Here is a 12,719-nt window from a genome sequence, read left to right as displayed (position 1 = left end):
CCTACTGTGATTTTCCAAAATTCCAATTAGCCTCTGCACACCCACCTGGAAAATATCTTTCTGGAATTTTCGTAACGTAGAGAAAAATAGCTACTGCACCCATCAAATACATCACAAATACACGTGGAACAAATGCCTGGGAAGACAGTAATTAAGTTAAGAGAAGTTACACAAAAGGATTAAGATTAAGCTTCAAACAAAGTGAGCTATGAAAGCAACAGGAAGGGATCTCACTAAGTTACTGCTATGAACCACTGGTCTTCATGCAACACTACAATTTAATTGCTGACAACCAATTTGGGTTAATTTCTGTACAGTAATGGTAATTTCTAACAAACCTTCCACTGGTATAATGTTCTTCATGTGGAAAAACAGCAGGAGAGACTTTCTAAAGCAGTATTAAGACAAAGTGAACAGGAAAATAAATGAACACATTTTCCCAAAGATTATTTTTTAGGATAGACTGGCTGAGGGATTTTGTAGAATAGGTGCTAAGTGGTATGAGGGGTGTGAGACGAAATGACACCAATATTGGAGGGGTTTCTTCTGTACAGTCATCTCGCAAGACAGGATAAAAGTAGTTGACAATAGGCAAAATGACTTCCTTCACTATACTGATTCAAGGATTCTAATGTAACTCATATCCATGCATACCAAGGACAACAGCCAAAAGCACAAGCCTGAACTGGACCAAATCTTTCATACCTTTATCACTTGAGATAAAATTCTCCACTTATCAGTCTTGTCCCTTCCAAATATGACTCATTCAGAATGCCAGTTTATACTCTCACCTCTCTATCCTTTTCTGAATTAAGAATATCGTTCTCAATTTTTAATCCCTTCAGTCCCTTGCCAAGGTACCTCATTTCCTTCAGCCATATACATACACTCTGTACAATTAAACATGAGCTTATTCATTACCTATTCTACTCAGTTGTTAGCTCTAATGGTCAGCCATTATGCCTTTGTCTTGCAAACTTCTATTGCTAAATAATACATACCTGAGGGTATGTTTGCACAAATCATTGTAAGTGGTAGGGCATGTTGAGACAGATGGATCATCAGAGACGTAGAGCAGAAAAGGAAGTTAGGACGAACTTTCATAAAATTCTGTTCAGGCCGCAACTGCCAATGTCCCCCCAATTCTCGGAAGGATGTGAAGACTCTCAGTACAGAAACATTCAGGTTGTACCAGAACCCCCTCCTTGATGGTACTGTCACGTATTCTAGAATAGAATAGAATACGTCTTTGAACGTATTCTATTCTGCTATGCCTTGTTGGATCATAAGCACAGAAATGCACCACCTACCTTAAAATATTAAAAGGTCCTATTACTAACTACCAAATAAAAATTTACCTAAAGCTAAACAGATTTGTTCAGAATATCTATATCCAAGATCAGATATAGGTTCTATAGGTTAAACTGTGCTAAGTTTGATGTAAATTGTTAATGCACCTGAGGCATTGTTATTGGAAAGAATGAACTATTTACCACTTGAATTAATGCTTTACTGACTCATTTCTTGTTTGCCTCAAACTAATTAAACATGTTAAATTGATTTTATCTCACTCACCTGAACAATTGGTGTGTTCATCCCTCCATTCTGCCAGATCCAGTGTATTGTTGGGATAAACCCATACACAGAGACACAGCAAAAGATGAGCGCCCGTAGGCTGTACCACTGCTTTGTGAGGTAATATGGATGGATTTGTGCAAAGAATACTGCCAGTATCATAGCCAGCACCATTATTAAGTACACCTGTCGCCAATACTAACCACAAAACAAATTTAAGTGTCAAACTATTAAAAGTTTAGGTTTCAGAGTTAAAAACATAGATTATCACATTAATTGAATTACTAAGTAAGATAGCATATTTATGAAAGTTGTGATTACTGGTAGTTTTATTTAGTCAGTTAAGTAACCAGACAGAAAAAGTCAATGATCAGATTTAGGATTATTTGCAGGTAAACAGCACCTTTAAATGTAACAAAGCATCTTAAAACATATTGTGGGAGCAATATAAAACCAGTACGACACCAAGACTTGCACTGAGGGATTAGAAGGGATAAAAATTTGGTCAAAGTGGGTTATTCTAGTGTCTTGGAGGAAATCAAAGTAGAGCTGGTACTGAGGGAGGGAACACATGGCTACAAATGGTGAAGTAATTAAAATTTTAAACAAATGGCAAATTAGAGGAGTGCCAATATCTCAAAGGGTTGTGGAACTGAACAAAATTACAGGGATATGGAGGTATTTGAAAACTCTAATGGAGAATTCAAAAAACAAGATATTGCTTGACCAGAAACGAATCAAGTTTAGGGAAACAGGATGCTTACAGAAATGGGATGGTGTGATTTAAGGGCAGCTTAGCATTGGATAATTAAATTTATGGAAAGTAGAATGAGAGAGATCAGCCAGAAGTGATTTGGAATGTTGAGTCTAGAAGTGACAAGGTTACTTGTTGAACTAATAAGTTTAGCTGTTTTAGGGAGTCTGAGACAGTAACACATTCACAGAGGTCACAGGCTTAGTGATGAGAAGTTCAACTTGAATCAAAGTGATAAAGTTGTGAACATATTGATTTAATCTGACTGTTACCAGGAAAAGGAATCAAGTCAGTAGCTAAGGAATGGAGTTTGAAGGGGGTACGGAAAGTAATACTTTGTTGCTTGAGGTTTTAAAATAGCAAAAAGAAAATACTGACTGCAGCTTAGTATGCCACGAGATGTTTTTCCCTTTCCCCCATCAACAACATAATTGAGAGAGGGAGCTTACATTTCTCAATGCAATGGTCATTTTGTTGACTTCCGGTCAAAAAAAGCACAAATTTCAATCAGGGCTTAGTTATTCAGTTATCAAAGAGAAATGTCATCAATATGTGAAGACAACTCAAAACATTTGTGCATGTGGAGCCAAAAAACTCACTTCATTGCAGTAAAAGGCATAGAATACTGCAGGGACATAGCAGCCCAAAATCCCAATGGCAATACCAGCATAATCAAGGGCCATCCAGCGTCTATTTGCTTTCTCTGAGCGATGGCAGCAGAATAGATGATAGCCCACTGAGCACAGCATACAAACCTACAAACCAAATACTATAAATTAACTAAGGAAAGAAATGCAGTAACAACTGTATCAAAGAAAATTATCTACTACGCTGTCTAGTATCTAACCAAGCATGAAAAATGATTTTGATGGCTACAGTTCACAACTATAAATACATCTCAATAACATTGTGGTACTGCAGTAAACAGTTTGTCATAAAAATGTCATATTAATATTTACATGGTTGTCAAAAACAAAACCAGGCAACCATCTTCATTAATTACAATTTCTTGAAGTGGTGAACATGTCCAGATGCGTTTAAAAAGCAAAGGTATGAGGGCACTTAGAATTAAGGAGAACCAGCTCACATTTGAAAATGGAAAGGCTTATCTTTTTAACTGGATTCTTAAGAGGGCTGAAGTTTTTCAGCAGTAGAATTATACTTACTCAGAAAATTGAATAATTTTAAAAATTTGAAATATCCTCTTAAATGTCTACCACTGCATCTCTATTGACCTAGCCTGGTATACTGATTCACTTCAGCTAGTTCACTATTCATGCCCACATTGTCGTCCTTATTTAATTTTAAAATGCTACTCTTAAACCTAATCTTCCCCTTTCAAACTGGATGGAAAATTCAATCTTGTGGTCACTGCTACCAAGGGATGCCTTTACCACAATCTGCTCTTATTAGATGATTAGGTCTACTTCTACCTACTCTCTGCTCAGTTTTAGAACGTGCTGCTCTCAGAAATGATCTCAAAATCATTCTATGAATTCCTCATCCAAGCTAATGTTAATATGATTTTTTTTCAGCTAATAAGTAGATTAAAGTCACCCTGATTATTGCATCTTGTTATCACAACCATATTATTTTTGTATACTGTGGCTACCTTTTGTCCACTGTAGTCTACTCCAACTAGCAACTTTTTTCCCCTATTAATTTCCAATTGAACCAATTCTATCTCGATCTTCTGAACCAAGGGTATGTTTAATTATTGCACAAATGCTATCCTCGACTAACAGTGCTTCTCTCCACCTTTATCGAGCTTCGAATTCTTTTTGAATAACACATCCCTCAATATTCAGGATCTAATCCTTATCCTGCAGCCACATCTCTGTAATGGATATTAGTTGATATTTGTTTACTATCAATTTGTTACTTTTTGATGAATGTCACCTATATTCAGATACAGAGCCACTAATTTTATCTTTTTATCTTTCTAACATCTCATCTCGACTGTTGGTGTATTCACAGTTTTGTTTCTACACTGTTCCTTTTTGCCACTACCTCACCCTCATTTTCCATCTTACTTTTCTTCTCTTAACCTTGTCTCTACTCTTTGGTATATTATGTTTTCATATGATTTTTTGCCTTCGCTATTTAGTTTAAAATCATCTCTACTTCTCTAGTTATGAGGTTTGCAAGAACACCCTTCCCAGCTCAATTCAGTGTAGACCATCCCAACGGTACAGCCTCGACTTTCCCCAGTACTAATGCCAGCGACCCACAATCCCGGAATGCTAGTCTTTGAGCCATGTACCCTTCTTAATTTTATGCACCCGACACCAATTTGCACATAATCTCTAGATTATTACCTGAGCTATGACCTTTGAGATTCTACATTTTAGTTTAGTACCTAACTCTTCATACTCTATGCAGCATCTCTTTCCTAGTTAAACTTCATTGGTGCTGACATGGATCACAACCACTCACATGGTAAGTTCCTTTCCAGCCCCTTCGAAAGAAACACAAACATCTGGACTCTCGCTTTGCTGCAGAGGGGAATATCAATCCCCCTCAAAATGGAGACCTGTGACCAGTGCTGTCCCACAGGGATCCGTGCTGGAACCACTGTTGTTTGTGATATACATAAATGATTTGGAAGGAGGTCTAGGTTGCCTCATTCGCAAGTTTGCAAATGGACACTAAGACTGGTCGAGTCGCAGATAATGAAGGGGACTGTCAGAGAATACAGCAGCATATAGATAGATAGATTGGAGAACTGGGCAGAGAATTGGGCAGAGAAATGGCAGATGGAGTTCAATCCGGACAAATGCAAGGTGGTGCATTTTGGAAGATACAATTCTAGAGCGAACTATACAGTAAATGGAAAAGTCCTGGGAAAAATTGATATACAGAGAGATCTGGGTGTTCAGGTCCATTGTTGTTCCCTGAAGGTGGTAATGCAGGTTAGCAGAGTGGTCAAGGCGGCACACGGCATGCTTTCCTTCACCTGACAGGGTATTGAGTACAAGAGTTGGCAGGTCATGTTACAGTTGTATTAGACTTTGGTTCGGCCACATTTGGAATACTACGTACAGTTCTGGTCACCACATTACCAAAAGGATGTGGATGCTTTGCAGAGGAGATTCACCAGGATGTTGCCTGGTGGAGGGTGCTAACTATGAGGAGAGGTTGAATAGATTAAGATTATTTTCATTGGAAAGGAGGTGGTTGAGGGGGGAACGTGATTGATGCCTACAAAATCATGTCAGGTGGAAACAGGGTTAATAGCAAGAAACGTTTTCCCAGAATGGAGGATTCAATTACTAACGGTCACAAGCTCAAAGTGAGAGGGGAAAAGTTTAGGGGAGATATGCGTGGAAAGTTCTTCATGCAGAGGGTAGTGGATGCCTGGAATGCTTTGCCAGAGGAGGTGGTAGAGGTGGGAATGTTAGCATTATTTAAGATGTATCTAGACAGATATATGAATGGGCAGGGAGCAAAGGGTTACAGATCCTTAGAAAATAGGTGGCAGGTTTAAGTAGAGGATCTGAATCGACGCAGGCTTAGAGAGCCGAAGGGCATGTTCCTGTGCTTAAGGTTCTTTGTTCTCACTATATTATCTTCTACTACAGCCCTTATTGCTTCCCTGACTTGAATGGTTTCCTCTGCCATGTCATGCTCATCCATCCTACAGCACCTATTCTCATCCAAACAATCCACTCAAAGCTACTGCACAATTGCAGAGGCTGCATTGCTGCCCTCTCGGTTCCTTACCACATCAGAAGACCCCATCCTAAGTGATGTGATTGCCTCCTAATACTAAGAATCTGAATAACCTACCCCCTCCCTAATGTATCCCAATGCCTGTAGTTCAGCTTCAAACTCAAACCCTGTGCTGAAGCTGCTTGGAATTTCAAACACTCACTGTAGAGGTCAATCATACTAGTATCCAGGAATTCCACATGCTGCAGCCTTGACATAACACCTGGCCTGTTGTCATGAATACATGTTAATTTATTAATTACTGATGTTGCTTTTTGCAAATTTTATTGACTTTACCACCAATTTGTATACCATGTTAAAACATAAGAATAGAAAAGGCCCTTAATCACTGAGAAGAGACTCAACATACACCTAGCTTCTTTCCTGGGAGAACAGCAAGATGCAATTCCAATCAGATCCAATTAATCTAGCACTGTCTGAGTCAGCCTGCCAGAGTACTTACCTTACCCACTGTTCGAAGTGTTGCTAACTGCTTGTCACAGGTCCTCACTTCACTTAATGGAATTTCATCACTTGTGAATGGTCACTTTCTACCTCTTTACAATGGTCCCATACCTCCTTCATTATTGCCATAAGTGCAATATAGTTCATTGAAGCCTTTCTTGCAACATATATGCAGTGCATTGGCAGTTATTTTTGTAGTTCATGAATACTCTGCTCAAGCAAAACAACTTTAATCATGGTTCAGAACATTAGAAGCTGTAGGGCCATTGGTCTGTGGAACCTGCTCTGCCATTTATTAAGGTTATAGCTGATCCAATTAGGCCTTGACTCCAGATTTCTAGCCTGTAACCTTTAAATCTCATCAATCAAAAACAGATCCCATTCTTCTTCACCTCGGCATCTCTGCTGGAAAGCAGGCCTGACCTAATGTTGTGAATTAGACTACTGGCAAGGTAAGTTCAAATCCACTCCAATTTGCACAGGATGTGGACGTGATCCACAGCAGTCACACTAACTGCGCCAACTGGCACATCCAAGGAGTACAAATGGAGTTAGAGTTGTAGAGCACAGAAGAAGCCCTTTAAAGTCTGTGATGGTCTATCTATACTAAATGGTATAACATTTCAAGTACTTTTTAAAGACTGTGAGGTTTCCCATTCTACTGCCCTCCCATGCAGTGCACTTTTGATTCCCACTACCCTATGGTGAAAAACTTTTCCTCAACTTCCTTCTAAGCCTTCTACCCTGCATCTTAAAATTGTCACCTTGTTATTAACCCTAGAATTAAGGGGAATTGCTACTTCTTATTGACCCTGTTCGTGTCTTCATAACCTTACACACTTCAAATAGTTCTCTTCTCAGCTTTCTCTGCTCCAAAGTAAATAACCTAAGCCTCTCTTAACCCCAGGCAACATCCTGGTGAATCACCACTGTTCCATCCCTCCAATGCAATCACATCCTATTGTGTGGTGATCAGAACTACATGCAGTACACCAGTTGTGGCCTAACAAAAGTTTTGTCCAGCTCTAACATAATCTCCCTGCTCTTACAATCTATGCAAGTATCCTGCCCCCTTTGGGGAATTTGTGGACAAGTACTCCAAGATCTCTCTGGTTCTGAGTATTCCAATATCATTAAGTAATCCTTTTCCTTGTTCTTTCAAAGTGCAGTTGCCTCTGATCTGCCCATGTGACCAATCCATCTATATCTTCCTATAACCTCAGAGCTGCTTCTTCACTTTTAAGCACCTGACTGATTTGGTGTGGTAACATCCACTTTTACGTTATGTTGCACTGTGGTGCTATGAATAATGATGGTTTAAGCTCTGATTTCTTTCCATCTTGTGGCTAACAAGGAATCTCTCCTGTCGGTAGGAATTTGCAGATCGATATAACAAAGCTGTTTGGCCACATTATAATTACATCTATCCCTCAAGTGAGACCTGATGTCGAAGCTTGGCTCAGAGGTAGGGACACTTATCCACTATGCCACAAGACATTCACTGAATATTTTCTAGGCTGAGTTGGCAATGATCAAACTTCCACTGCTTGGTGGGAAGGAGAGTTCAAAATACCACTGACACTACAAAAACAAATTACTTCTCATCTACATCTTAAATGGGAGATTTCTTATTTGAAGTGTGCCCCTTGTTCTGTTTCCTTTCATGTAGGAATTATGCTCACATCCAAATCATTTTTATAAATGATGAAAAGTAGTGGACCCAGCACCGATCCTTGTGGTACTCTACTGGTCACAGGCCTCCAGCCTGAAAAACAACCCTGCACCACCACCCTCCTCTATCTTCTTCCTTTGAGCCAGTTCTGTATCCAAATGGCTAGTTCTCCCTGTATTCCATGACATCTAACCTTGCTAACCAGTCTCCCATGGGGAACCTTGTTGAAAGCCTTACTCAAGTCCATACAGATCACATCTACTACTCTGCCCTCATCAATACCCTTTATTAATTTTCTGAAGGCTTCCCATTTTCCAGCTGTCCCTTTACCTGTGAACCTCTGCCCCCAATCAGCTTTTGAAAGTTCTTGCCTAATCCCGTCAAAATTGGCCTTTCTCCAATTTAAAACTTCAACTTTTAGATCTGGTCTATCCTTTTCCATCATTATTTTAAAACTAATAGAATTTGGTCGCCGGCCCAAAAGTGGTCCCACACTGACACCTCAGTCATCTGCCCTGCTTTACTTCCCAAGAGTAGGTCAAGTCTTGCACATACTGAATCAGAAAATTTCCTTGTGCACACTTAAATTCCTCTCTGTCAAAACCCTTAACACTATGGCAGCACCAGTCTATGTTTGGAAAGTTAAAATTCCCTATCATAACCACCATATTATTCTTACAGATAACTGAGATCTCCTTACAAATTTGTTTCTCAATTTCCCTCTTACTATTAAAAGCTCCAATCCCAATAAGGTGATCATCCCTTTCTTATTTCTCAGTTCCACCCAAATAACTTCCCAGTTTGAATATCCGGGAATATCCTCCCTCAGTACAGCTGTAATGCTATCCCTTATCAAAAATGCCATTCCCCCTCCTCTCTTGCCTCCCTTTCTATCCTTCCTGTAGCATTTGTATCCTGGAACATTAAGCTGCCAGTCCTGTCCATTCCGGAGCCATGTTTCTGTAATTGCTATGATATGCCAGTCCCATGTTCCTAACCATGCCCTGCATTCATCTGCCTTCCCTGTTAGACCCCTTGCATTGAAATAAGTAGTTTAATTTGTCAGTCCTACCTTGTTTTCTGCTCTGTCCTTGCCTTCCCTGACTGTTTGACTCTCTTCTGTTCTCAACTGTACCAGTCTCAGATTGATCTCTTTCCTCACTATCTCCCTGGGTCCCACCACCCCTCCTTACTAGTTTAAATCCTCCTGAACAGCTCTTGCAAATCTCCCTGCCATTATATTAGTCCCCTTCCAATTTAGGTGCCATCCATCCATCTTGTAGAGGTCACTTCTACCCCAAAAGAGATTCCAATGATCCAAAAATGTGAATCCTTTTCCCATACACCAGCTCCTCAGCCATGCATTCATCTGCTCTATCCTATTCCTGCCCTCACCAGGTCATAGCACCGGGAGTAATCCAGATAGTACTACTCTCGAGGACCTTTTTAAATTCCTGCCTAACTCTCTGTAATCTCCCTTCAGAATCTCCAACCTTTTCCCTTCCTATGTCGTTGGTTCCAATGTGGACAATGATCTCCTGCTGGCCCCTCTCCCCCGTGAGAACATTCCGCACCCTTTCGGAGACATCCTTAATCCTGGCACCAGGGAAGCAACACACCTTTCTGATTTTTCACTGCTGGCCTCAGTAATATCTGTCTGTACGTCGGAATAGAGAGTCCCTTAACGCAATCGATCTCTTGGAACCTGACATACCCCTCATTGCAATAGAGCCAGTCTCAATACCAGGAACTTGGCTGTTCGTGCTATATTCCCGAGAATCCATCACTCCTTACATTTTCCAAAACAGTATACTTGTTTGAAATGGGGATAGTCACAGAAGACTCCTGCATGAACTGTCTACCTCTCTTACCCTTCCTGGAGCTAACCCATCTATGTGACTGTATTTGCAACTCTTCCCCCTTCCTATAACTGTCATCCATCACATCCCCTTGCTCGTAACTTCCTCATTGCCTATAATTATCTCTCGATCTGATCCATTTGATCTGACAGGATTCGCAAACAACGGCATTTATTGCAGACATAATCCTCAGTAACCTGTAAACTCTCCCTAAACTCCCACATCCGACAAGAGCATATCACTCCATCCCGTGAATGAATTTTTTTTTTTTAAAGTTACTTTAAGCATGCATAAACATTTCTACTTACAGTAGATGAAACTCTTTCTGGAACCAAAGTAAAGGAATGATAATAAATAAACTAGGCACAGATGTGAAATTCTTCCTGTTTTACTAATACAAAACTGTAACACTTTACTCTATCTAGCACATTTGAATGCTGTAGTGAGAAAATACTTTTCTTACTCAGACATCAGTGTATGGATGTGACACTTTCATAATCCTCACCAACATCTACTACCTGGGTCAACTGCAAAATTTACACCATCATTCTATTTCGTGGCAACTGACAGTAAAAGAATGTTGGGATGGTCCCTTAATAGGGATACTGGTCAGATCATAATGTCAACTGACATATAGTCACTGGAGTATCCACTGTACATGGAAGGGAAAAAAGACATGCATTCCAACATTCCCTTAACGTATATATTTTTTTAATGGATAAACATATCTAAACTACTTGCCTGGAAGCAGAAGAGACATATGGAATATATAACATAATCATCCCTAGAGGCACTTGCCGCAGGAAGTACAGTGGTCATGTCATAAATGCCAAGACTGAAAAACAGGAAAAATCCAAGTAGATGACTCCAGATATTCACCGTCTCATTAGAAAGGATGAAAAGACTGTAGAAGAAAGTATTATATTATTCCAATGCAAAATACAGGAACAATTATTTGAGTAACTAAACCAATTTCCTAAATCAAAAACAGAAATTGCTGGAGAAATTCAAAAGCTCTGGCAGCATCTGTGGGAAGAAAGCAGAGTTTACATTGTGAGTCCATTGACTCTTCTTCCAAACCTGCTGAGTTTCTCCAGAAATTTCTATTTTGGTCTCAGATCTCCAGCATTTGCAGTTCTTTGTCTTAATTTCCTTAATCTTCTGGAGAGCTAAGTAAAATGTCTTCGCACATGTGCTAACATTTTGTACATTTACCATTTCAGATACATTGCATTTATCACGTAATGGTTAAATAGTTTTATGATTGGCACCAGATCTTTAATACTTCCAAATTAGTTACTAAAGTATAGCTTACAATTTTGTTTGAGGGATAATGATTGATTTGTATTCTGGAAATACATTGCTATACAAAACATGTATGAAAATTAATTTGAGAAAGATCTTACTTATTTTAATCTATAATTTACCTTTTCAAGCATAATTTTGAAGGTAGATAAGCTCTATATCCATCTGTAATGTAAGGATTATCCTTAAGAAAGGATGGAATTTGTTCATAAGTGTACAGACGGATGCCTCGTGGTACAAGAACAGGCCAATAATGGTAGTTTCCTAGTTCAATATAATGGGCACTTTTAAGCAACTTCTGAGGCATGATGCTGGAAATAATAGAGAAATGAAAAGAACACGTCAAGTTTTTTTAACATGATGAATGTATGATTAAGTCAATAAGATTCCTTTAACAATATCATGAGCGATTAAAGGCTGCTCCATTTGAAAAAAATTACAAGAATCTCTTAGGTCTCCAGTATTCTGAATAATCTATTTTACACCACTTGGCAAAATATTCAATAATACTTTTCATCTGGAGGTATTTTACCTTATTTAGAATCAACATTGTGGAAACATGCTAGGAGATGATGCTGGAGTCTGAAATAAGCTAATGATATTTCTCACCTTATGCCTATGAAAATTAGTTCAACAAAGTGAATGTTCCATCAAGTGGCTATAGAACTGCTCCAAAATAACCCATTGTAAATGATTTTTTTTTCAAAAAAAATTGTTTGGTTTAACAAAGTCCCGCGGTAACTTCTCTGAGGGAGTTAACGCTGTCAGTGAAAGGTCCGCCGCAGGGACAGTCCCCCCACCCGCCCCTACATTAACCAGTGCGGGCCGTCACCGTCACCGGGCCGTCTGCACACGGGGACACTTCCACCTGGCATTTCACCACCGACACATCGTCACCCGGACCGATAGGGAGGGACAGTGAGTGAAGGCGGGGTGTGGGGACAGTGAGGGCCGGGAAGGACAGTGAGTGAAGGCGGGGTGTGGGGACAGTGAGGGCCGACCCTGCGGACTCTGTTCTCTCGAGCCCGAGGCCTCAGGCTTTGAACCGGATGGAATCTGTGCGGGGACTTCCGGCTCAACGGTTACCCTCGTGACGGGGTCAGACTAGGTCAGAGTATGGGGATCAAATCAGCTCAGCTCAGACCAGACCGCGGGGGGTGGGGTGTCGTGTATTGCTGGACCAGATCCTGGGAGGTGTCACACTGGATCAGACCCCTAGCCATCTTATCACTTTCTTCATTGGCTGTGTTTTTTCAGAAACAGCACAAAACATCATTCTGTTAGGTGATTTGTACAGCCCCAGGTTTTATCCCCCTGTAACTTTGCTGCCACTATGTTAAGGTTGACCTGCCCGTTATTTATTCTTTATCATTAAGAT

At 40.0% G+C, this 12,719-nt stretch overlaps 1 protein-coding gene across 7 annotated transcripts in view; it reads right to left on the bottom strand.

Moving 5' to 3' along the window:
- The window catches only part of paqr3a (progestin and adipoQ receptor family member IIIa), a 34,058-nt gene extending 21,630 nt beyond the window's left edge, over positions 1 to 12,428 (bottom strand). For 2 of the 7 annotated variants that reach the window (XM_043696413.1, XM_043696396.1), the window contains exons 1-6: positions 11,951 to 12,427; positions 11,464 to 11,652; positions 10,778 to 10,940; positions 2,929 to 3,084; positions 1,576 to 1,773; positions 46 to 136 (exon numbers count right to left, since the gene is read on the bottom strand). In XM_043696413.1, the coding sequence (XP_043552348.1) occupies positions 46 to 136; positions 1,576 to 1,773; positions 2,929 to 3,084; positions 10,778 to 10,940; positions 11,464 to 11,648 (793 nt within the window). In that variant the 5' untranslated portion in view covers positions 11,649 to 11,652; positions 11,951 to 12,427. Of the gene's footprint in view, positions 1 to 45; positions 137 to 1,575; positions 1,774 to 2,928; positions 3,085 to 10,777; positions 10,941 to 11,463; positions 11,653 to 11,873 lie in introns of all 7 variants that reach the window. The other 5 variants (XM_043696422.1, XM_043696431.1, XM_043696385.1 and 2 more) reach the window with 4 other exon arrangements.
- Positions 12,429 to 12,719: the final 291 nt, after the last annotated feature.

Source organism: Chiloscyllium plagiosum, chromosome 1, assembly GCF_004010195.1.
Source record: "Chiloscyllium plagiosum isolate BGI_BamShark_2017 chromosome 1, ASM401019v2, whole genome shotgun sequence".
Lineage (NCBI taxonomy): Eukaryota > Metazoa > Chordata > Chondrichthyes > Orectolobiformes > Hemiscylliidae > Chiloscyllium > Chiloscyllium plagiosum.
The sequence above is the reverse complement of the archived record's forward strand: the minus strand, read 5'-3'. Positions and strand labels throughout refer to the sequence as shown.